A 25,651-nucleotide genomic window follows, 5' to 3' on the forward strand; every position below is an offset into this window, starting at 1 on the left:
CTCCCTGCTTCCTGGTTGCCATGAGGTGAGCAGCTCTGCTTGTCACGCCTCCTGCTACTGCTGTGGTGACAGAAAGAAACTACATACACAAACAGAAAAGACAAAGGTATTTTTAGTCCCCTGTGCTCCAATTCTATTGAAAAGTTTAACACAATAATTACATATTTAAATTAATGAACATATGTATTAATTAGTATGCAATGTGTAGGACAACAATGGCACAAAACAAGAAAAAAATGAAGCTATGTAAGAGCAAAGTTGTATTGAAATTAAGTTGATATTTATCTGGACTGTATTATTATAGATTTACATGCCAATAGAAATCCTTAGTGCAATTACCAAAATAACTCAAACTTTATAACAAATAACAAAGGATCTAAACTTACACACTAGAAATATCCACTTAACAAAAAGAGGAAGTAATCAAAAAAAGGAACTCAAAGGCACAAGATGTACAGTGAACAAGGTAGATACAAATCATGTCTATCATTAAATTACATTCTAAAAGAAGACAGAAGCTGGCAGAACAGATAAAAAACCACTATATATTCAAGTATGGTCTGCTCAACCAGAGGCCACACTGGCAGCCAGAACTCCAGGTAGGTTGACTGCCTGCCGACCTCTCCCACTCTCTCAGTGCCCCCTCAACCTATCCCCAACTGCCCTACCCCTTCTTGTCACCCTGTCCCAGACTCCAACTTGGGTGGAGACCCCTGCTCACTCACAGGCCACACTGGCCAGAAGACCAGGGAGGAAACAGAAACCAAGAAGAAATCCATCCAACAAGACAAACTCAGAAATCAGCACCTAGACCTATAATCACCCCAAACCCAGACGCCTAAACACAAATGTAAAAACAAAATCAACAACAGCTAAGGCAGTATGTTGTCACTAGAGTCCAGCTTTCCTATTACAGCAAGCCCTGAATATTCCAACACAGCTGAAGCACAAGAAAAACTTTATAAAGATGATAGAGGCCCTTAAGAGGAAATGAATAAATCCTTTAAAGAAATGGAAGAAAAGAACAAAAAATTGGAGTAAATAAATCTCTTAAGGAAAGCCAAGAAAAAGCCAGGTGGTAGTGGTGGTGGCGGCGGCGGCAGCGGAGGCGGCGGCGGCACACGCCTTTAATCTCAGCACTTGGGAGGCAGAGGCGGGTGGACCTCTGAGTTTGAGGCCAGCCTGGTCTACAGAGTGAATTCTAGGACAAGGCTTCACAAAGAAACCCTGTATTAAAAAAAAAAAAAAAAAAAAAAAAAAAAAAAAAAAGCTAAGAAAAAACAAACAGTTGAAGGAAATGAGTAAAATTGTTTAAGACCTGAAACTGGAAACAGAAGCAATAAAGAAAACACAAATTGAGGGAATTCTGGAAATGAAAAATCTGGATAAGCCAATAGGAACTACAGAGGCCAGCTTCACCAACAGAAAACAAGAGACAGAAGAGAGAATCTCAGGCACTGAAAGATATGATAGAAGAAATGGGTGTATCAGTCAAAGAAAATGGTAAATCTAAAAAATTCTTAACACAAAGATTTCTATGAAATCTGGGATACTATGAAAAGATCATACCTAAGATTACTAGAAATAGAAGAAAGAAAAGAAACTCAGCTCAAAGACCCAGAAAATATTTTCAACAAAATCACAGAAGAAAATTTCCCCAACTTAAAGGAGAGGCCTATAAAGGTATAAGAAGCTTACAGAACACCAAATAAATTGGACCAGGAAAGAAAGTCCCCTTACCACATAATAATCAAAACACTAAACATATAAAACTACTGAGAGTGGCTGGTAGCAAAAGACCATAGAAGTATAAAGCAGATGACAACTAGAATTCAGAAGGTCAACCTATCAGAACTAAGGGTTCTGTTAGAGGAAACCATCACACAAGGTGTCATGGAATTACTGCCTTTTGAATGAACTGGCTGTTTCTTGTTGTAAACTTCTTGTGCAATAACAGTTATGATTCTTCCCATTTACCGTGAATTTAATGTTATGTGTACATGTAATCTCACAACTACATCTCAATCTTGGGCACAACTTTCCCTATACATTTGGGCTAATTGGACAACTGTCCCAGCTGTGTTTATCTTTCATTAACATAAATCTGGCCAGGGCCATTCTCTGGACAAAAGTATTTCAGCAAAGATACCTTTTTCCAAGGACAAAACTGCACATAGATAAACATTAGCTCATCTCACTTACAGATAAGAGAAAATAACCACTAGCAATTAAATCCTTAACTCCTTAACCTCACCCTGGGTTATTTACACAAGACCCTAACTTAAGAGATTTACTGCTCACATTCCTGGGATGATGTTTTAGCCTCTTGCTAGCTACTGAGTTAAGGCAGTTATTTCCCACTGACCCAAGGAGATTTCTGACAAAGCCAGACAGATGATAGGTTCTTCGTTTCTTGTGCAAAAACGTTTTACTTTACTAGTGACTTATACTGACATATACAAACTCCTAACATTTTCCCTAACCACTTCTAGATTATAGTTTGAGCACATAAATTACTTTTTAGTATTTCCTAATTGATCTTAGCCTTTAGTTGACCCTACCAGAGAATTCCCCTTTAGTCACTCCCCTTTTTGGGTCGTAATTGGAAGCTGACAATTATTGCTTTATGTGTGGATCCTTATCACCTCTCTCAGCAACCCTGAGAACTTCAAGCCTCGAACTGCTTTGCCAAAGATTTACTGTTTGGGTATATACACTGGTTCTCTGAGAGCACTGGGGGTAATTGATTGAGAAGAATAAAGATGAGGATGGAGATGGAAAGAATTAGATAGAGATGAGAGAACAGCAGAAGGGACCAGAGGAGCTAAGTATGAGAACAGAAAAGAAACTGTGTAGATAGAATTTATTTAGGAGAATAAAGTGATGGACTAGAGAACTCAGTGTGCTTAGATTCATTTATTATCCCTCAGATTAGAATCCTAGCCACTTGTAGCTTCTGTTCTGGACCCTGGTAAAAATCTCCTCAGGGCAGGCACCTGGGGAGATTTCGTTATAAAACCAAGAAAGAATATTAAAAGCTACAAGGAAAAACGAGCAAGTAATATAACAAGGCAGACCTAAGAATTACATCCAACTTTTCGATGGAGACTCTAAAAACCAGAAGGGCTTAGACAGATATCCTGCAGACTCTAAGAGATCACAGATGCCAGCCCAAACTACTATAACCAGCAAAACTTTCAACCACCATAGGTGGAGAAAACTTTATATTCCATGATAAAGTCATATTTAAACAGTATCTATCTACAAAGCCAGCCCTACAGAAGATACTAGAAGGAAGAGTCCAACCCAAGGACCCATGAAAATACAGGAAATAAATAATTGAACACAAGCAAAACCAAAAAAAGGGAAGCACATACACACATCACCACCAACCACCACCACGACCACCACCACCACCACCACCATGACCACAACCACCACGACCACCACAACCACCACTACCAAGAAGACAAAAGGAATTAACAATCATTGGTCATTGTTATCTCTCAGTATCAATGGACTCATTCCCCAGTAAAAAGACATAGACGCCGGGCGGTGGTGGCGCACACATACTCGGTCACAAAGCAAGTGTCAACTGATACAAGAAAATGGAAATAACCCTCTGCACCTACCAGACCACCAGGGATTAAAGCTGGATTCCAACAACAGCAGAAACAAGAGAAAACATACAAAGTTATGGAAACTGAATACTTCTCTACTGAAAGAAAACTAAGTCAAGACAGAAATAGAGGAAGAAATTAAGAACTTTCTAAAATTGAATGAAAATACACAACATACCTAAACTGACGGGACACAATGAAAGTGGTGCTAAGATGAAAGTTCATAGCACTAAATGCTTACATTAAAAAATTGGAGAGATATCATATCAGCAGTTTAAGAGTACATCTGGGAGGCTGGAGGGATGGCTCAGCAGTTAAGAGAACTGGCTGCTCTTCCAGAGGACTCAGGTTCAATTCCCAGCACCCACATGTCAGCTTACAACTGTCTGTAACTTAAGTTCCAGGGGATCTGACACCTTCACACCAATGCACATAAAATAAATAGAGAGAGAGGGGGGAGGCAGGGGTTGGGGCGCACGCCTTTAATCCCAGCACTTGGGAGGCAGAGGTAGGTGGATCTCTGTGAGTTCAAGGCCTTCCTGGGCTGAAATTAGTCAAATAGAAACTGAGAACAATACAAAGAACAATGAAACAAAGAGTCGGTTTTTGAAAAATCAGTAACATAGACAAACGCTTACCCAAACTAACTAAAAGACAGAGAATATCCAAAATTCTTTATATAAAAAATCAGAAACAAAAGGGGGATATCATAGCAGATACCATGAAAATCCAAAGAATTATTAGGTCATATTTAAAAAATCTGTACTCCACAAACTTGGAAAATACAAAAGAAATGGATAACTTTCTCAATAGATACCACTTACCAAAGTTAAATCAAGATCAGATAAACAACTTAATAGACCTATAACCCCTAAGGAAATAGAAAGTCATCAAAAGTCTCCCAACTTTTGGGAGAGCACAGCCCATGAAATCAACTAAGCAGAGCTCACAGAGACTGAAGTGGCAATCCTGGAGCCTGCATAGGTCTATGCTAGGTCCTCTGCATATATGTTATGGTTGTTGGCTTGGTGTTTTGGAGGGACTCCTGACAGTTGGAGTGGGGGTTTCTTTGACTCTTTTGCCTGCTCTCGGGACCCTTTTCTTCCTAGTGGGTTGCCTTGCCAGCTTTGACATGAGTTTCAGGGTTTGTGCCTGGTCTTGTTGTATCTTGCTGTGTCATGTTCATTCGGCTGATATCACTGGGGAGCCTGCTCGTTTCTGGGGGATGTGAGGGACAACTTGAGGAGTGGAGGGAGGGGAAGCGGCAGTTAGGGTGCATTGTATAAGAGAAGAATAAATATATGTTCAGCTACATGCTGTCTATAAGACACAGGTTTCATAATCAAAGACAAATAAGTTGAAAGCAAGATTGGATAAAGCAGATCATGTAGACAGCAGCTACCGCCAGACAAAACAACTGTAATATAAATTTTAATACTACAGAAAAAAGATGAGTATCTCCTAATGTTGGGAGAATCCACAGAGCTGAACTACATGTAGCACATGCCTGTAATCTTGGAACTTTAGAGGTCAGGACAGTATAATCAAGTGTTCCAGGTAAGCCTGGGCTACATAGTGAGACTGCCTTGAACACAATCACACAGTCAATGCATAAGAAGCTATAACTAAAAACATATACACATCAAACAGAACCTCAAAAAACTAATGAGAACTGAAGGGAGAAACAGATAAGACTGTGACAGACAGCAACACATGGTGATGCAATACCCCACTTTCCAGAAATAAAGTAATTACAGAGCAATAAGGAAACAACACGTGAGCAAGAAACAAAGCATAACATTCTACCCAATACATGAGGAAAACACATCATTCTCAAATGTTTACTAAAGTGACATTTACTCTTCTTTAAGGAATGACATGTCCCTCAGTCCTCAAACTACAGGGGAAGTGTGCATGTAACGGTATCCAGAAGGGGTGACACTATTCCAGAAGGAAGAAACAGAGCATGTTCCCCAACTGCCATGAAATCTGGAATAAGTAACAGTGGTGGAGTGCACTGCCTAATATTCATGAGATCCTGAGTTCAATGAGAAAAAGAAAGCACGAGGAAAAAAACCTTAGGAAATTCAACAACATATGGAAATTAAACAATACTTTCCTAACCAATGAGTCAAGAAAGAAACCATAAGGAAATTATAAAATACTCTGAGATGATTAGAAACAAAAAATCCAACATACACCCACCCACACACACACACCTTTTGTAATGAAGGACGACCAAAGCAGTGCTTAGATGGAAACTTAAGTTGTAAATATCTTCAGTCAAATACCCTGACCAAGAAAAAGATGACTCAATTATTAATGCATGAGTGAGGTGGGGCTTATTGCTGCAGAGATTAAAAAAGGGTCCTAAGGAAAGTTTGTGAACAACAGTATGTCAACCAGATCTGTAATCAAGATGAAGCAAACAAAATTCTAAGGGGGGAAAAAAAACCTACCAACTACCCCCGACTCAATCCGTGTGAGCAGTGCTGCCCCAAACAGACCAGAGCAAAGAGGACTGGGGTTCAATATCCCATATGAATGCATATGTAAAAATCCTCAACAAAATACCAGGAAACTGAATCCAACAACATAAAAAAATACCATGACTACATGGGATTTATCTAGGAAAAATAGTGTTCACTCAATAAATCAAAGTCAACCAAAGTAACCTTTTATACTAGTCTACAAAGGTAGAGAAGAAAACTGGCCACTATCTTAGATACAACAAAGCATTGGACTGACCTAATATTGACTATCCAACAAACAAGGGAAAGCAGCAACCTAATGACCTGGATACAGCTGACATCACACTTCATGGAAAACAGAGGAAAGGTCTACCTCTCCGATTTGAAATAATGAAGGGATGGTCAGTCTTTCCACTTTTTAACATTCGACCCAAGGTTCTATACTAGACAAATGTCAAGACACAGGGGGCATTTATATTACAAAGGACAAATGTCAAGACACAGGGGCATCTAAATTACAAAGGAAGGAATAAAATCACCTCTTTTCACATATGGCATGGTCTTGTATATCAGAAGCCCACCCTGTGTTTATATAGAAGATCTCTGTATTCTAAAAAGTAATGTGAGATTGATTATTCAGTTTATATATAAAATATATTTAGTATAGGTGTAAGCATAGATATAGCTCAATGACATGGAAAATGCTTCTGTTTGTATTTTGCATATACTTTTATTTTTTCAATTTTGAAGAGAAAAATTAATGGGTAATCATTTTCTAAGGAAGTACTTGAAATACTTCCCTTAAAAGTAGGATTTTCTTACTTCCTAAATCTATTAATGAACTCTGTTCTTTAGACCTGATGCACCTATCTAGCAACATGACACTGTATTTATATATACTAGTCTAGCGTATTCTAGATAAGCTATATTTTAACATCTGGTAGAATGAATTTGTTCTAACTCTTCCTCTGCTCCCCCTGAGGAATCTCTTATTTTATGTATGTTTTTTCTTACAGGAGAACTTTAGAATCCTGTTATCAAAAACAACAAAATCCTACTGTGATTCTGATGCCAGGCAGTATATAAACAAGCTGTAACTTAGACTGACTCTTGCCAAGACATATTCCTTTAAACTTATAATGGGATGTATATTTTAAAAATTGGGTCTGGGTTTCTTTTTATAAAATACAGAATACATGTATGTCATATAAAATAAAAAAGCAAAGGTAGTAAATCATTTTCCACTCACACCCTCCAGCTAACTCTTACTCACTCACTCTGTTTAAGACAGAGTTGCCTTATTCTTTTCTGGACTGACAGCTACACACAATGCAAGTGTATCATAATTTACTTATTAGCATCCTTCTGATGGACACTTAAGTTATGTATAGCCTTTTGCTACCATATCACACACAATAAACATTCTTATATATATCATCCTTAGAGATATAAGCAAGTATTTCTGTAGGATTAAAATTCTAGAAGATAAATTACATGGTCAAAACCAGGGAACATAAATTTTAAAAAAAAGAAACAGAAAACATGTTACTAATACAAGAGTTGTATTTAAAGAATAAAGTGGAACAGTTATATACCGGAGCTTTACAGCTTAGTAGAACAGCACTTGTCTAGCACACATTAAGGACCTGGCTTACTCCCCAGTGCGTGTACAAACATACACACTCCAAGTAGAAATTTCATTTTTATTAAATTCACTTTACATACTAACCACAGATCCCCCTTTCTGCCCTCCTCCTGCCCACTCCCCCCACCCCCGCCTACCCCCCCCTCTTGTATCTAGTTAACATTTACTGTACATGGAATAATGGCAAAAACATCACATTGTTAAATGTTAATAGCTGGTTGAAATTATGCTATCTAGATGATGGTATACTACATTTCTGATTAATAAATATGATAATATTCTTTGCATACTAATATGGGATAATTCCCAAGTTAAACAGCACAGCCAGCTAACACTATATATGGCATGTCGTCTACTTGGCACAAAAAGAGAAAAAGATTTACAGATACACTTATTTGCTTATAAGTGCATAAAATATCTCTAAAGAAACTAATATTTACCTCTTCAGGGAAGACAACAGCAAAATGACAGGAAGAAAAGAGTTTTCCCACCACAACCCCTTCTGAAATCCAAACCACATGAATATATTTACTAACTTTAGCTTAGCTCCATAAAGGTCAATCTGGAGACACAAATGAGTAATGAATGCTGGTGAGAATTAAGCAGAGCCTGGATTCGAAGTCGTGAGTCAGCCCCTTACTGGATACGGAACTGGACAAGTTACTCTCTGGAAAGCAGATGATATAAGCTCCATGAGGCCTGTTCTGAACCCAGGCCAGGCACAGCTGTAGCGATATCCTTGGCCCTAGACTACACAAATCCTCTCCGCATTGACCTGACTATGCTTAAGAACCCTGACTACAGAGAGTAAGAAGCTACACAATGGGTCAGCCAGCCATCTCCTCGAGGGCCTTGGTTTTCTCATCTGTAACTGTGGAACTTGACACCTGTTTCTCAATTATATAAAGCAGTTAGCATAGCATCTAGCACTTGCTAAGTGTCACATCAATTACAGCTAAAAATAATAACTCTTAAAAGAGGTTTGGCCTAGAGAGTGCATATTGCTACCAAGCAGAATTGACTCTAGAACTCATGTCAGGCCCTTGCCTAATGACAAGGCTGAACCAGAGACTGAACACATGGACCAAAGATGATCAGATATTAGTCTTAAGATTATCACACACAAAAATTTCAAAGACACTGTATCTCCTGGGAAAATCAAGGCAAACTGGTGTAACAGCTTTCAAAACTCATCTACGTAGTGGAAGAGATTGGGAGTAAAAGGCAATCTTTCTGTTAAAAACTGCCGAACAAAAACAAATAAAAAATAGCATATTCTAGTTTTTAAAAGGACACAAACTCAAAACATTAAAATAAAAAATTGATTTACCTCAAAAAACTAATAAACAAACAAGCCACGAAAAACCAAAACAACAAAACAAAAAACAAAGACATGAGAATAGATCTGTTTCAGCCGGGCGGTTGGTGGCATACACCTTTAATCCCAGCAGGTGGGAGGCAGAGACAGGTGGATCTCTGTGAGTTCAAGGCCAGCCTGGTCTATAGAGTGAGTTCCAGGACAGCCAGGGCTACACAGAAAAACCCTGTCTTGAAAAAATAAACAAACAAAGACCACGGTAGCACATACCTATGAAGTCACAGCATTTAGAAGGCTAAGGCAAGAGGATCTGGGATTGAGGGCACACTGAGCTACACAGTGAATTCCAGGCCAGCCAGGGTGATATAGCAAAACTCCCCTGCCTTTTAAATACAGAATCAAAACCGTCAGTTTCTAAGAGTTCTTCATAAAAAACAATGACAAGTCTGTGGTAATGTTACCTTGGATAGGCCCTTTAAAGTGAATGTGCTCAAAAGCAGGACACTGTTAACACCCAGGGACAGTCACATGGGTACAGCTTAGCCTTGGGTTAGCTATCATCTTGAAGGAAGTGCCTCTTGACTTTCTTCCTAGGACATTGGTGTCGACCTTTGGACATTTATTCCTGTTTTGTTTTTTAAGTATTTATTGTTTATGGCCTGACCTCACATAGTTCAGGCTGATCTTAAGTTCGACCAAGGATAATTCTGAATTCCTGATACTATCGCCTCTACCTTCTTAGTGCTAGGATTATAGGCATGTGTCACCAGGCCTAGCTTTTTTTTTCCTTTAATGTGCACTGCTGTTTTGCCTGCATTCATGTCTGTGAGGGTGTCGGGTCCTCTTGAACTGGAGTTACAGACAACTGTGAGCTGACATACGGGTGCCGAGAACTGAATCCAGGTCCTCTGAAAGAGTAGCCAGTACTCTTAACTGCTGAGCCATTTCTCCAGTCTCCAGGCCTAGCTTTAAAGAAAAATTACATGTATTTATTTAGTTACTGTAAGATGAATTGTTAAATGGTCTTATTAATAAAAACAAAAAACAAAACAAAACAAAACAAAAAAAAAAAAACCCTGAGCCAGATATTGGGGTGAATTCTGAAAGATCAGAGAAGCAGAACAAACCACAGCTAACCTCACCTGGACAACCCCTCATCTAATTCTGTTTCCACAAATCCTATGACTAAAAGCCTCTGAGTCCTCATCAGAATGGATCTCAGTTGAACTGCTGCTAAAAGCCTAAAAGCTTAAAAACCCAAGTTCCTGGTCCTCATGCCTTATATACCTTTCTGCTTCCTGCCATCAGTTCCTGGGATTAAAGGCGTGTGTCACCATGCCTGGCTCTGTTTCCAGTGTGGACTTGAAGTCACAGAGATCCAGATAGATCTCTGCTTATTACTGTCTGGCCTCTATGTCTAGTCTAGTAGCTGTTCTGTTCTCTGATCCCAGATAAGTTTATTAGGGTACACAATATACTGGGGGACACAATGTACCACCACACTTTACCTTTTGTGTATGTGAGGTGCACACCACAACATGCATGTGGCGGTCAGAGGACAACTTTACGAGTCAGTTCTCCCCTTCTACCATGTGAGCTCCCAAGATGGAACTCAGAGTCGTCAGGCTTTGCTCAGGGAGCCGTCATTGCTCCCACCCCACCACCTCTATTCTACTATTACTTAACGGCAAGGAAAAGTAAAATTATATTCTGATAAGAAATTATTTATCTCACAAAGGGACATCTTAGGCACGGGTTTGTTAGCTGGCTTTTCAATCTTAGGCGATGAAAGAAACAGAAATGAGAACTGAGTGTGACATGGAAAGCACACCTGGCAAGCCTTAGGGTTTAGTGTGGTTTCTGATTTAAGTTCAAATGGAAAGATGGTTCTCATTGTAAGATTGGCCACCAACCTAACTTCCACATGGAAACCGGTAACCCTCCACACTGGACTTGAGACTATGGAAGCCCAGAGGGACACGTAGGTTGCAGTGACTACACAGAGCTGGTTTAAAACAGCTTCCTCAGGAATCTCTGCATTTGAGCTTCTCAGCCACCACCCGAGTGATATGGGCAGCGCATGGAAGAGGTGGGCTTCTTCGCGTGAAGGAAAATAGTATGCCCTCATGTGCTGGCTTTACAAGGCCAGAATTTGAAGAGGAAGACAAAAGAAAACTCAGTCCTCAGGAGCTGCAAAACAAGAGAGAACCCCAAATACATGACACAAAACACTTGCAGCACTGGTTCAGACAGCCTGTTCAGAATGAGTGTGAGAGCCTCTGGATAGAAACTGTAACTCCAAACGTTTAGTTTGGAGACAGTCATTACCTCCCACCTCGAAGCCTGCTTGTGTAGAAAGATAACAGACAGCTTTCAAACTGGATGTCTACTTAAAGTCAGAGAAATCCTGATCAAGTCTTGCCAAATGAGCAAATGGATTATTTCTGACTATTATAACAGGACAATTCCACAGTCTGATTTATGCTCTAGCAACACTGCTTCCTAATTTAGATAAATTCTACTTTTTAATAACAACTTTATTCACAATTGACAACATTTCAAAGTAATACATCCACTAGTAGGAAACTGATAAAGTGTGGTATCCAGACAACCGGATATTACTCATTAGTAAAAGCAAATGAGTGCTTGAGCTATGAAGCGACACAGAGGAACCTTAAATGTAGTTAGTAACTACAGAATCCAGTTGGAAGATATCGAGATTGGACTCCAATGACAAGACACTTTGGCAAAGATCCATGGTTGCAGGAGTTGGGGAGAGCAGAGAACAAACAGGCAGGGCACAGATAACTTTGAGGGCTGTGAAATCATCCTGTGTGGTATTTTAATTGTGGACATATGTTGTTGACCTTTGTCAAAACCCCATGGCATGTGCAATACCAAGAAGGGACCTCCTATCATCTAGGGGTGCTAGTTCCTAGCATACAACATATCAATATAGGTTCACTGACTACAGCCAATGGGCCACTGTGGGCAGTGACAGTGGAGGAGACTGGGTACGCATGGTGGACCAGAAGGTATTTTGGAAGTCTCTCAACATTATGTTCAATCTTGCTGTGAACTAAAAACTGCTCTAGAGAATAAAGTTTAGTTTTAAAAATATAAACTGATATCTTAGTTGGTTTGTAACACCCAGTCTAAAGTTCTATGATTAAGAAAAAGAGCAGTACAGTTTTTTTTTTTTGCAACTGCAAAATAGTTGATGCATATATAATAGTTTCATTCTTCATTTTAGAGATTAAATAACAAGGGAAGTGGTTTGAATATAGTTGGGAGTGCAATTGCTAGATCCAAGTAGATCCAAGTGTCAAATGTAGTTAAAAGCAGACTAGAACTGGACAACTAGGGGGGAAAAGTGGAGGTGCTACAGTGTGACTCTCTATTACCCACCCCAAGCCTTCTATTGAGATCTTCGCCTTTAAGGTGATGATGCTCACGTGTGGGGGCCTTTAAGCGGGCTGACTAAGTCACGTGGGCAGACCTTCATGAACAGGATTAGCACCTTCACCCCTTCCACCACGTGAAGACACAGTAAGAAGGAGTAGTATATGAGCCAGAAAAGCAGGCAGTTCCCAAGTATTGAACCTGCCTTAGCTCAGGGTTTTCTGGTCTATGAAAAACTATGAGAAATACATTTCTGTGTTTGTATACTACTCAGTTTATGACATTTTGTTACAAAGGCTAAGAGAACAATTATTTGGTCAAAGTCCCACATCCTGTAAGTAAGGAAAATAAGGCTGTGGGTCACAAGATAATTGACAGAAAGAACAAACTCAGAATCAGCTTACCCCAACAAATCAACACAATTGTAATAAAATTCAGAGATGCTAACTCTTTTCTTCTCTCATGTATTCATTTTTCCCCAGAAGACATGACACCAATTAGTATATTTTTTCAGCTGATAACATGCATCAACCTTTGTATATTTACTCATTTATTCTGTGTGTGCCCAATTTTTCCCAGAGGTCATTACAATTTTTGTTTGTTTTCGGAATTCTTAAACGCCTAAGGAAACATTTTACTGACAGTGAATATGAAATGCATGTGTTTATTACTAGAGCCAAGGCTATGCTCACCACCCTATCACTGTAGTGAGAAGCTAGAATCTTGGCCGGCCTCTCGCAGAGGTAAAAATCTACCCATGGTGGGAGCAGCTGCTGCGACTGTGACGGAATCTACAAATAGCATGCTGGGAATTCGGCAGGCACTGTTATTATATCCTGTTTACACTGTCATTTCTCCTATCAGCAGGATATTGTTTATACAGACCCCACCCCTGCACTTCTTGTTTATCTTATTATAGAAGCCCTCCAAATCTATAAAAAGCAGCCTCTGCATTTGCTTCTGGAACAGCACATGTGTTGGAATTTTGCACCTTGCTACACTTTTTTATTTAGCATTTTCTGTTGTTAGGCACCATCCGCTCTGATTTTTATCTTAAGGTTGATTTCACATATTAGAGTTGAACTCAAATGACTTTCCGAGAATCTGCTCTAGAACGACAGAAAAGCATGTCTAGGTAATGCCCAGATATCAAGGATGGAAAGGCTTCCTAACCAGGCTCTCCCTGCCCTAAATGGGTCAATCATAAGGGCTTTACTAACCCATTGTTCTTCCCAGACATGAGAAGTGCTTTTCTGTTAGCTTCCTGGCTGGAGAGGCTGGGACACAAATGTGATTAATTCATAATAACATGAGAAACACAACTCAGTGAGTTAGCCAACAGATAAAAAATAAATTAGCCTGCTTATTAATTTTCTCATTCTTCTGCTTTGTAGATTAAAACAAAACAAAACTAAAAAACCTACAACTTTATTACAAAAATGTACAGTATTGTTGAACAAGCAATCATCCTGGAAACAGTGCCTCAGTGTACCTTTTGACGTGTGGTTGGAGCTAAACACAACCAGCTGGCTCCTTTATGCCTCAACCAGCTCTACCAGGTAGCGAGGTGGGTGTGAAATATTCCAAGAGGACAGTGAGACTCTCTAAAGAAACTGCATCCCTCAAGTGAGGATTAAATCTAATGATAGTCACTATGCGGATGCCAGAATGGCATCCTAACAGAATGAGCTGTGGTTGGTAGGAATGGATAGAGCTATGCTGAGGAGGAAAGGGCCTCCTGGTAAACCACGAATTTGGGAGCATGCAAATGAGCAGGACTCTCAAAACTACAAGTAGTTAAATTCAGCTGTGTGAATATACATAATAGAAGACAGAAATAAAAATGGAGGTGGGGATTGCATTTTAAGAATTTCCAGGAGGGGTCAGTGAATAAATATGCTTGCTGCCAAGGCCTATGACCTGAGTTCAATCCCTGGAACACACATGGCAGAAGGAAAAAGAAACTCTCACCCAAACGCATACACTGTGACAGGCATGCAAGAACACACAAAACATGAATATTTTTTTTTTTTTATTATTTCTTATTTTAGACAATGAAGGGCCAAAGGCAGGTTCACAGAAATGTGAACTTAATCCTTTGGAACAGAAACCAAGACGAAAACCTCTTTGAGGTGAAGCTAAAATGGGGAAGACATTTTTAACAATATCCCATCATTATGATGGTAAAGGAAGGCCATGTGTACAACAGGTAATAAATGTCTAAGTGTATCTCAGCTCTTCCTTTTCTTTTCTTTTTCTTTTAACCTCTTCCTTTTCTAAATGGGAGGTGGTATTATTGAGTGAGGCAATGATAATCAATGACTACCAACTGGTATTACTGTTTGGAAAGTTTACCAGTTTCCTAGAACAGTCCTTCTCCAACCTAAATCACTCAGGGGATCTGGCTGAAATATAAATTCTATTTCAGTCAATTTAGAGGTGATATTGTGTATTCCTACATGTCTAACAAGTTTTCAGCTAACACCAAAACTGCTCTTTCCTGGACTGTATTAATGAAAATATTTTATATACTGTGTTTAACTCATTATGGTACAATGCTCATATCTGGCATAAGGAAGACCTTTAAGGGTATCTTTCTACAATTTGTAACAATGCTGGACACTCATCCAAAACTACTATTTTACAAATCCAAGATGAGGACTGGCTCAGGACCAGAGTTTGATCCCAGGATTCACATTTAGAAGGAGAAAATTGAGTTCCTCAAGCTGTCTCAAGCCACACATGCACGCACGCACGCACGCACGCACGCACCCTAGCACACACGTATAAGATGATTCAAGATTCAGTATATTGAATACTCAGAAATATTCTCTTCTGAACAAAATCAACCTTGCAATTATATCATGTTACAAATTTGTCTGCCCACCCCCCCCCCCCCCCCCCGGTTTGCAAACCAGAACATATATTGCTTATAGTCCTAGAGGCTAAAGTAAAGGCACAAAGAAAACATCCACTCACTGCATAATCTACCACATCATGAGTTTCAGTAACACCTGCACAATTTGCCCTTACAGTGTGTTAAACACTGTAGCTCAGTTTTTTAAAGATAAGGATTATTAATTTATCTTACATATCCTACTGGTAAATACCTAAAAAGTTAAATAATTAAATCCACACACCTTTTTTTTTTTTTACCATTAAGACTCCTACATAGACGGAAACATTCAAAAGTCTTTTACCAGTAACAAAGACATTGTTTATAAAAGTATATTATTGATAAAATACATACACCTGCATATACACATACATATCATAAATGGTTGGCTGACATTAGGTATAGGGAATGGAATTTAATACTTTTAGCTCTGAAGTTAAAATTTTAATCCAATTAATGATCAGGAACAACCTCTTAAGAACATTTGCTTCAGTATGTACCAGCATTTCCACCACAGAAGGAACATCAGAGCTGGAGGAGCTCAGATGCCAACCTGAAACCACAAAGTATGAAAACTGAGGCAGGGGCCTGAGAAGCCCCGAGGCATAAGTTTGCAGCTGTGTGCTAAAAGGTGGTGGTGGTAATTATTGTAACTGTCAGTGCAGAAAGTAAAACAGCACAGCAAACGTAAACACACAGGAAGAATTTCTGGTTCCTCTATGATCTCTAGAACTAAGGAAGAGCACACACCAACAGTGATGACACACCTACCCCGATTCAATAGTTCCATTTTAAAAATGTGATCTGGATAGAGAATGACACATATATATACCACATGTCAGAGTGATGTCTGGGTTGGGTGGAGAATGGGATGGTATATAAAGAACAACAACAAAAAGACAATGCTGATCCTCATCTTCTCAGGAGGGGGTGAGCAAAGCTTACACATACAGAGAAGGTCATTCAAAAGAGAACTTTCAGTAGGGAATGGTGGTGCAAATATCCCAGTGCTTGGGAGGTGGCTGCAAAAGGATCAGGAGGTCAAGGTCATTATCAGCCACGCAGTGAGTTTGAGGCCAGCCTCAACTGCATCCCACCCTGTCTTAAGAAAAAACAAAAAACAACAAACAACAACAAAACCAAAGCCCCAACAACAACAAACCCCCAAAATAAAAAAGGAAAACAAAGACTCCCACAACTTGCTTTTACCTCAAGTCACTTTTTATGGGTGGGTGAAGTCCTGGGTTTGATTTAGAGGACTGCAAACAGACAGCAGCTGATGTGCATGTCTCACAGGCGCTATCATAATCAAAAGGAAACGACATCTCCCTTTCAATTACAAAACAGGGATTTTTTTTCTTATTACTAGCATTACAAAATTTACTACCATAAATTTAAAAAAGATGAGTGGAGCATGTCCCAGTAACAGAGGCACTGGTTTAAAACCCAGGCTGCCGTCACCATGCCCAAGCTGACAGGGCTGCAGCATGGAAATGAAAGCAATATCCCAACACCTGCACAGAGGGCAGAGACGAGACATGATTCTAGAATAAAGGGCTCTCCGGCTCTTACCTGTTACCTGTGCAACAACTGCTTGGGAAATCCTCCGATTGGCAAGAAAGGCTTTGATTTCCTCTTTTATCACACTGCTGTCCCTCCTAACAAAAACAGAAGACAAGACCAACAATGTATGTTGAAGGTAGAAATCCTCATCTTTGCTAAAAAGAAAGGTGAAGCCGAGAGGTGGGGAGAACACAGAAAGGAAGGACACAAAAATAAAAGGGAAACAGACTAAACTTGGGTGAAAATATGAAATTACAACAAACCAAGAAACACCAAATACTCCAGTCCTGAAACGTCACACCATCAGACAGACACCTCAGTGAATGCCACTGTGGATACAAGTCTCATGTAGGAGGACCATTAATTGCATGCTGTGTATAATTTAAATTAGGAACAAGGCTGCCATATGCGGTATGTGTGTTCTCATTATTGGGGAATAAATCGTATATAGAAGCCCTGGAAAAATAAAAGCAACAGCAATGAAAATCAGCTGTAAGTAGATTGTGGGTTTGCAGGTGAATGGAGGAGCTGTAGACGTGACACTCATCTTAAAAACCTTGGAAATGCTTCCGGGGCAGAAATCAACACCATTCTCACAACTGAAATAATTAGCATTGTAAGAAACACTCTCAGCTGCTTCCTCTCCCTCCCTTCTGTATAAGCAACCCCCCAAAAGAATGTGGGATGGTTTGAAATATTAACAGTTTCATATTAAAAGTATTTATTAATTTCCAATTACATATAATAAGTATATAGAAGAGTTAATACTAAAAACTATATTATTCAACCTTGGTATTATATACTCTTGGCCCATTACAAACTTTATTAAAAAAAATCATCACACCTTCATAGACCAGACATCCGTAAGTGTATGACAAAGAACAACTCATTCTTTCACCAAAACAAACAATAAAGAAAAATTACACCAGAGCTATAAGACTATAAAAGCAGAACACTATTTCTTATTCAAGATGAAAACTGTCATAGAATCATGGTAGCTTATTATCTAAACAAGGTCAACAGATTAAGGGCCTCAGCTGAAGTCAATCTGCCATCTGCTCTCATATAAGCCACAAACATAATCTTTCTCAGATGGACCATTGCAAATAAATTTTTTAAAAAGCATCCTTCCTTTATTTTTACAAATACTGTATAACCCCCCCGCAAACTGTATACAATTATTTCAACTCTATATTGAATTTTTTTTCAGTTTTTGAGACAGGGATTCAATCTTCTCTTCTCTCTGTCTCTGTCTGTCTCTCTCTCTCTCCCTCCCTCCCTCTCCCCTCCTCTTTACTGAGACAGACTTTCTCAGTGTAGCCATGGCTGTCCTGAACTTGCTCTATAGACCAGGCTAGCTTTGACTACCTTCCTGCCTCTGCCTCCTGAGTGCTGGGATTAAATGCATGCACCACTGCCTGTTGGGGACTCACTTGCTAGTCTAGCCTGAAACTATTTGGTCCAGGTGGTGCTTAAACTTGAGGCAATCCTCCCATCTCAGTCTCTTCATGCTAAGATTACAAGTTCCATGTTGGATTTTTGTCAAGGAAAGCTGTGGCCATTTTTTCTCTTTCTCTCTCTCTCTCATTTTTAGTTTTCTGAGACACGGTCCATTAGTCCACGCTGGCCTTGAGTTTACTGGTCACCTAGTCTCAGCTTCCTGAGTGCTGGGATTGTAGCTGTGTGCTGCCATTCCCAGTTCTCTCCCTTGTACAGTATCTCTACTACACCCTCAATTTTGCCTCTTGGCAAAGTCTAAAAATGTTAACCACTAGCTATTAACAGTAAAACGTTTGACCCTTGATCTAAGACAAAAGCATCACAAACCTTTAAAACCTGTTTTGAGAACGAACCACAAATTTCCTAGGGGCTCACGTCTCACTAGAGATTGGAGAAGAAACAAAAGAATCCTATCAGAACATGGTACTAACGTGCGATTTAATTTAGACAGGTCTTTTAGCCCCCTCACCTGGAAGGGTTCTGCACTCTGCTGGGGGGTGCCCTGCTCCCTGTGGAGCTGTACCTGTGCACGTAGCCTGTGTACACGTGTGAGTCCCTGTTTGTCTCTGAGCCCAGAGTTCACTAGTTTGCTTGACTGGCTGGCAATGAGCTGCAGGGATCCCCTCAGGCCAAAGGCACATACCACCAGTGCCTGACTTTTTATGTGGGTGCTGAAGAAGTGAACTTAGTTCCTCATTCCTGTGCAGCAGGCTCAGCCCTGTCTGGGCCACGTCCCTGCTGTGGGGAATTTTGGAAAAGAGTAGAGATGGGGTAGTGAGTACCTAATACGTAGCTCTACAATATCCCTGAGTTATTGATAGAAATCCTAACCAAGCAGTAAGAAAATAAAACTTTAGCTGCCTAATGTAATATTTAAAATTTCCCAATCTTATTTAGACTCCCATCTACATGTTGACTACGTTTCTCTCAAAATGCCTGTCTCTGTACCGATTACGAGCGAGGCAACCTTGGCAGTAACTATTTCAGATGGCTTTTGTACACAAACCTAATCATTGTCTTCCGACAGAACTACAAAATTAAGCTGACAATTTTATATAAACAATTGCATTTCAACATACCAAATGATCTTGGAAAAAGAAACTATATTTGAGAATAATTGTTCAGATTAAATTTTAAAATGTACTTTTGTAGGCAAAATGAGCCAATGGTATTTTCTTGACTAATAATTTACAATCAAATTTAAACCAGCTCATTTGAAACAAATGCACCTACAGCAGACACTAAATCATACAGAACAGATAACACTCAACTACGTAACCAGTATTGAATGACTCACAGCCTTACAGTATGGCATTAAAGGCCAGGAGGAGTCCCCAATGCTTAGAAAGCAGCAACCCACTCACCACCGCCAAGAATACACTCTTATATATTATGCAGGTCTCTAAAGTATCCACAATAATTTTAACCATACATTCTTTACTGCTTTACCATAGATACTTTTTGAAAAACAATTAAAAAAAAAAAAAAAGACTGAGATGTAGCTAAATGCCTAAATGCCTGGCCAGCATCCTAAGAATCCTCTGGTTTCACTCTCCAGCCCCTCCACTCCTTAGAAGACAAAAACATGTGAGGGAAAGCCACTCAATAAAAGTGTGCTCTGGTTTCACCATTTGTTAAAATAAGAACATTAACACACTCCTTCCAAGGGTTTCATTTCTACAATTAGTGTGCATTAGCTGTGCAAAATAATGAGTCTCACTAGGGCATTTTCCCACATGTGTACAATGCACTTTGATCCAGCCACCTGGCTGCCACGACCTCCCCCCCCCATTCTCTCTCCACTCTCTCTGATCTCCTCCCTCTCCTTCTGAACTCCTGCTGGTCCTTTCCATTTCCCTTCTCTACTCTTGTTGGCCCCTCCCTCTCCTCCTCTCCATTCCTGTTGGTCCCCCTCCTATCCCCAAATTCAAAGGGTTTTAAGAAATAGCTTGTGGCAGAATGCTTCCCTAGCATGTACAAGACCATGTGTAAAGTCTCCAGCATCGACAAAAAAAGGTCTTTAAAATGCTCCTTCAGGTAATAAAATAAAAAACTGAATGATATAAATACATACATATGCATGCAAATAATATGTACAAAAGAAATTTTCTTTAAAGGAGAAAGTTTTGAAATTGTAAATGTATCGTATAAACACACACTATTATTTCTATGAAACCGTCAGACAGGATCCAAAGGAAAGGAGAAACAAATGATCAACTGTAACTGTTAGACTGAAGTTCACGCCTTAGACCAAGTACTTCAAAGCACCATGGACACAGTGCTCTGAAGTCACGGTAGGAGAGTGCCGGTTTGCTTGGGTTCGCTGGGTATTTACGAAAACAGTAACATCACTCGCCTTCACCGTCCAGTTTGTTCTACTGGGCTGCTTGGCTCTTTGTCTTCGTGTCCTCTCTGTCTTCTATTCCATATTGCTCCCTTTGTTGAAAATTGGACATTTTACCTAAAGAGAATGAGTCTCTTCTGCCACTCCACCACAGTATCTCCCATGCCTCAAGACTCCTTACGTCTTAGGGAATTACAATAAAGAGCAAGGCAATTACTTCTCTGGTTTCACTCTTAACTTCCAACAGAAGCAACCCCTTGATCTCAACTGAGGCACTTGAAGCGCCTGCCACCTCTTCCTGCTCCTGTTTTCACATCGCTGCCACTGTGTTCATCTGGTGGACTTCTTCTACAGCAGGAAGGAGCGCTCCCTTCCTAACCATCACTGCCCACTGCCCTGTTTTTAAACTAGTTAAACTCTCCACTATTATCCTTCCTAATATATATGCAAGAACTCATCAGGAATGCCTTTTTGACAAACCACTGTTAAAAACTTCACGCATGTATGTATATGAGAATAGGACCATGAGGCAGCGGTCTTGCATAACCCAGGATCACTCTGAACCAGAGGTTTTCCTGCCTCTGTCTCTGGAGTGCTGGGATCTAAGTGGCACCACCACCCTGTCCTGATTCTAATGCTCCTTGCTTTTTGTTTTGTTTTGAGCCTGGTCTTGCTACCTGGCTGTTTGAAACTCACAGCAAGCCTCCCGCCTCCACCTCCCAAGTACTGGGATTCCAGGAGTACCACCACACCTGGCTTTCTGATTACCTTTTCAAAAGACACGAAGTAATTGTCATCTATCTAGAGAGTTCTCTCTGATTATCACAGCTTACAAAGAAAGATCTCTTTTAACAAAGCTAACTCTTAACATTTCAACTGTAGTATGGTGGACACAACGCTTTATAGCCCATCTAGCCTACTAGCCCAGAAAGGGCTTTAGTACAAAGATTCTGTCACATTCAGCATGGATTTTTCATATAATAAAACTTAATTTGTTTAATGAGTGAAAATTTTCTAGAAATTAAAGCCTGTAAAATGGAAAATCTTATCTAAATAATTTATATAACAGCTTTAAATTCTTATTTTCAAGTACATTTATGTTTTCCACATCAGGGTAGAGAGATTATTTATGGTGATTCAAAATGACACTGATTTGTTTTCTGGAAGAAAGCATATTAAGGGCTCATATTTTATAATGATACACTTTAAGATGACTCATACTCCCCGAGTTAACACACCCTCAGCATTTCTCTGCATGTTGTAAAGGGAGCTAGCTCAAAGTCACCCCAAGATGAAGCCATCACAGTGTATTTCACAGTTGAAAGACACTCATGACCTTCTCCCTGTGCAGATACAGAGCACAGTTTTAAGAGAGAACATTACAGAGAGAGCTGTTCTATATGCAGAAGACGGAGGGAGAGCGCACCACCACTTAGTGCTGTTACGTTCTTATAGAAGAGCATAAACATCCTGCCTGACAAGTAAATACAGGCTGAGAGCCCCCACTGAGGTTATCGGACCAAAAGCCTTTTCAGATTTTCTTTTAAATTTGGGAATATTTTCATATTTATAATGAAATATTTTAGGGGCAGAAATCAAGTATAAACACAAAATTCAATTATGTTTTACATAATTATATAGAGAGACTAAATGTAACTTGGGACAGTATTTTAAATAACTCTGTGCCTAGGAATATGTTGTATTACGGAATTTTTCACTTGTGATACAGAGTGCTCAGAAGTTTTTAATTTTAAAACACCATGGCTCAAGGATGCTCGACCTATGTTTTACTGTTAGGCATACATATAACCAACTTGGAATGAACTTGCAGAATTTTGTACAAAATACTAACAAAATGTCGTAACAAAACGTCGTGTCTGGGTGGTATAGAGCAACATGTTTAACGTACAGCATTACTAATTCCAATAAGCCTCATTTACATTATCTCATAATACACACACGACTGCAGGAAAACACTGCTCTATTCTAATGTATTAGCAGATGCAGGCACACATTCCTATGCATATACTTACGTACTAATAGGCCTTTTAAGATGTCCTAATGTAAAATGAGTTGGCTTTCGGTCCTTCCTAAAGTGGTACATTCAACCATTTACTGAGAATTTATGTTAGTGTGGCTTTCTTCTTTCTTTTTTTGACCCCAATTCAAAACTAGAAAAGATAATTTCTGACTCTTTAACAAATGATCAAGAGTACAGTTATAATCTGATGAAGCTACACACACACACACACACACACACACACACACACACACACACACACACAAATCTCCATTATATACCTTCAAATTATACACAGTAATATAGATTCTCTGAATTATAAAATCTGCAAAGCACGTCTTAGGGTGAAGTACCTGCAGGTTGGGGCTGTGGGCAAGTAGGAGGAGTGTTTTACACATAGCCCAGGAGGCAGAAAGGCCCTCAGGTATCCATGATTCCTACTAGAGCCCACCAATTCCAGGTCACTGTCATGTTACCAGTATTGAGTAAGCAGCAAGGACAGTGTATCACTAGACAGACACAGAATACTCAGAAAGAGTTACTGTTTGAAAAATTCTCTAATGTCTCACCAATAAAAATTCACTGTTTAGTAAGTGACTGACTGGAAGTAGCAGATAGCATGTCAGGGAAGGAGGAAAGCAAGCCCAGTAAGGCAATTCACACCATTTTGAAGAATTATATGTATTACCTTTCCTAAAGCCTTATTTAATCTGTAAGCATAAATAATGTCAGTGATAAAATATACCAGCAAGACAATGATAATAAAGCCATGGGATATAATTAGGCTCAGTTGCCCAATAATCAACTTTCTTGAGCAAATTATTAATTTTCATGAACTCAGCTTCTCTGATCAAGCACCCAGCATGGCTGTTGGGACTGCACACGTCCTGTGTCCCGTTCAATCAACGTCTCCCCGTGTCCTAAGAAGGACTACCCTCTGCAAACTTGAAAACAGTGAGAAGGGGCACATTTGAGCAAAGCTGGAGTGGAAGAAAGCTCAATTGTGAAGGACCAGGGGTACCAAAGGTCTAGAGGACTCTGACTAAATGTCAAAGGAGCTGTTCTGAGGAGGAAGCAGGGGAAGGGAAGAAGAAAGTGTCCTAATAACTACACAGCAACGAAGAGCACACAGATGAAACACACACTACACCCGTGAGACTGCACCCACCTGAGTGTGCACGACAAAACAAGCCAGCACCTCAACAGATAAATGCTATTTTGCTATCTTCTCTACTCAGGATAACTAAAATCTCACAAAACTTCAACAAATAAAGTAACTTATTTGCCCAAATGGTTCTCCTTTTTAAACTGAACGATGATAGATGCTAAGTTTCCAAAACCACCTACGGCCAAGGCTATGACTCAAGTGAAAGAGAAAGCCCGGGTTCAAGCTTCAGCACTAAGAAAGTCACCAGCAACAGCAGAGCTTTGGACACTGTTAATAACTGATGAACCACAAGCCTCGATGATCTCTTGTATTTCGTTCAGAGAGCTAAAACTTGACAACACTGACTGTGGTTGAGGTATGATACTCTTCATTACATGTACCCCATGGTCCCTGCAGCCAAGGGTTCCATGTGTGAAAGCTCTACCCTAAAAACAAACTCAGAAGAGGCTGTGTATTTAAGGCTGTCTTCTCACAGAGGTGTTACAGGATGGGTCTTCACACAACACTGTCAAGGCACTGTCATTCTGTCTTGATGTCAGAAAATCTTCAGGACCAGTTAAAACTCAGTTACAACTTTTGTTTTTACCTCCAATAAGTCTACAATTCTGTTCATTATCAACTGTAACTAATAATTATCTGCAGCCTCTCGCCTTTTTAAAAAAAATTTGGCTATTTTATGTGCATGAGAGTTTTGCTTGTACACATGTATGTGTACCACATGTATGTCTGGGGCCTGCAGAGGTCAGAAGAGGGTATCAAATCTAGAATGGGAGTTATGGATGGTTGTGAACTACCAAGTCGGTGCTGGGAACCAAACTCAGGTTCTCTGCAAGAACAAGTGCTCTGAACTAATGAGTCCATCTCTCCAGCCCAAAGCAATCATTTTTACACAACAGCCTAACAACTCTACCAAAAACAATGCTTGTCATTTCTGCTTGTAAAGATCTGTAAAAACTCTCGGATTCTAACATACAGTGTAGAATGTGAAGCCTTTGAAACCGTGTGCTGCACCTAAGGTATTACCAGGTTTGCCAAAGTCCACCTCATCTGTATTGTTTTTCTTTTGATGCTTTTTGGAAAGATTCACAGCCTGTAGGCCAGACAAGCCTAGAAGTTACCAAGCTGGCCTTGAACTCACAACAATCTTCCTGCTTCAGCCCTCTAAACGCTGGGGTTACAGGCATAAGTGACCACACCCAGCTTATATTCTTAACCAGATTAAAGACATGCTTTTTTGATACTGCTTCCTGGTTCCCTAACTTTAAAAAAAATATGTGTATCTCAATTTTTATTTTAAAAAATTAAAAAGTATTCACTTATTGACTATATGTGTATGTACATGTGTGGAGGAGTACCTCTGCATGGCATTCTTGTAGTGAGAGGACAACTTTGGGGAGCTGGACCTTTCCTTCCACTGTGTGGGCTCCAGGGATGGAACTCATGTCTTCTGGCTTGGCAACAAACACCTTTATCCCCTGAACCAGCTCCAAATCCTTCTTTCAAAAGAGAATATCCGGGCTGGAAAGATGGCTCAGCGGTTAAGAGCACCTGCTGCTCTTCCAGAGGTCCTGAGTTCGATTCCCAGCAACCACATGGTGGCTCACAACCATCTATAATGAGATCTGGTGCCCTCTTCTGGCCTGCATGCATACATTCAGACAGAACATTGTATACATAATTAATAAATAAATAAATAAATAAATA

At 39.8% G+C, this 25,651-nt stretch overlaps 1 protein-coding gene across 48 annotated transcripts in view; it reads right to left on the reverse strand.

Annotated features, from left to right (window-relative positions):
- Hmbox1 (homeobox containing 1) overlaps positions 1-25,651 on the reverse strand; it is a 158,388-nt gene that overhangs the window by 77,053 nt on the left and 55,684 nt on the right. For all 48 annotated transcript variants that reach the window (XR_013042490.1, XR_013042489.1, XR_013042488.1 and 45 more), the window contains one exon: positions 16,925-17,010. Coding sequence is in view for 44 of the 48 variants with exons in the window: in XM_076545217.1 (XP_076401332.1) it covers positions 16,925-17,010 (86 nt within the window). In the remaining 4 variants the exon portion in view is untranslated. The remainder of the gene's footprint in view (positions 1-16,924; positions 17,011-25,651) is intronic.

Source organism: Peromyscus maniculatus, chromosome 9, assembly GCF_049852395.1.
Source record: "Peromyscus maniculatus bairdii isolate BWxNUB_F1_BW_parent chromosome 9, HU_Pman_BW_mat_3.1, whole genome shotgun sequence".
NCBI lineage: Eukaryota > Metazoa > Chordata > Mammalia > Rodentia > Cricetidae > Peromyscus > Peromyscus maniculatus.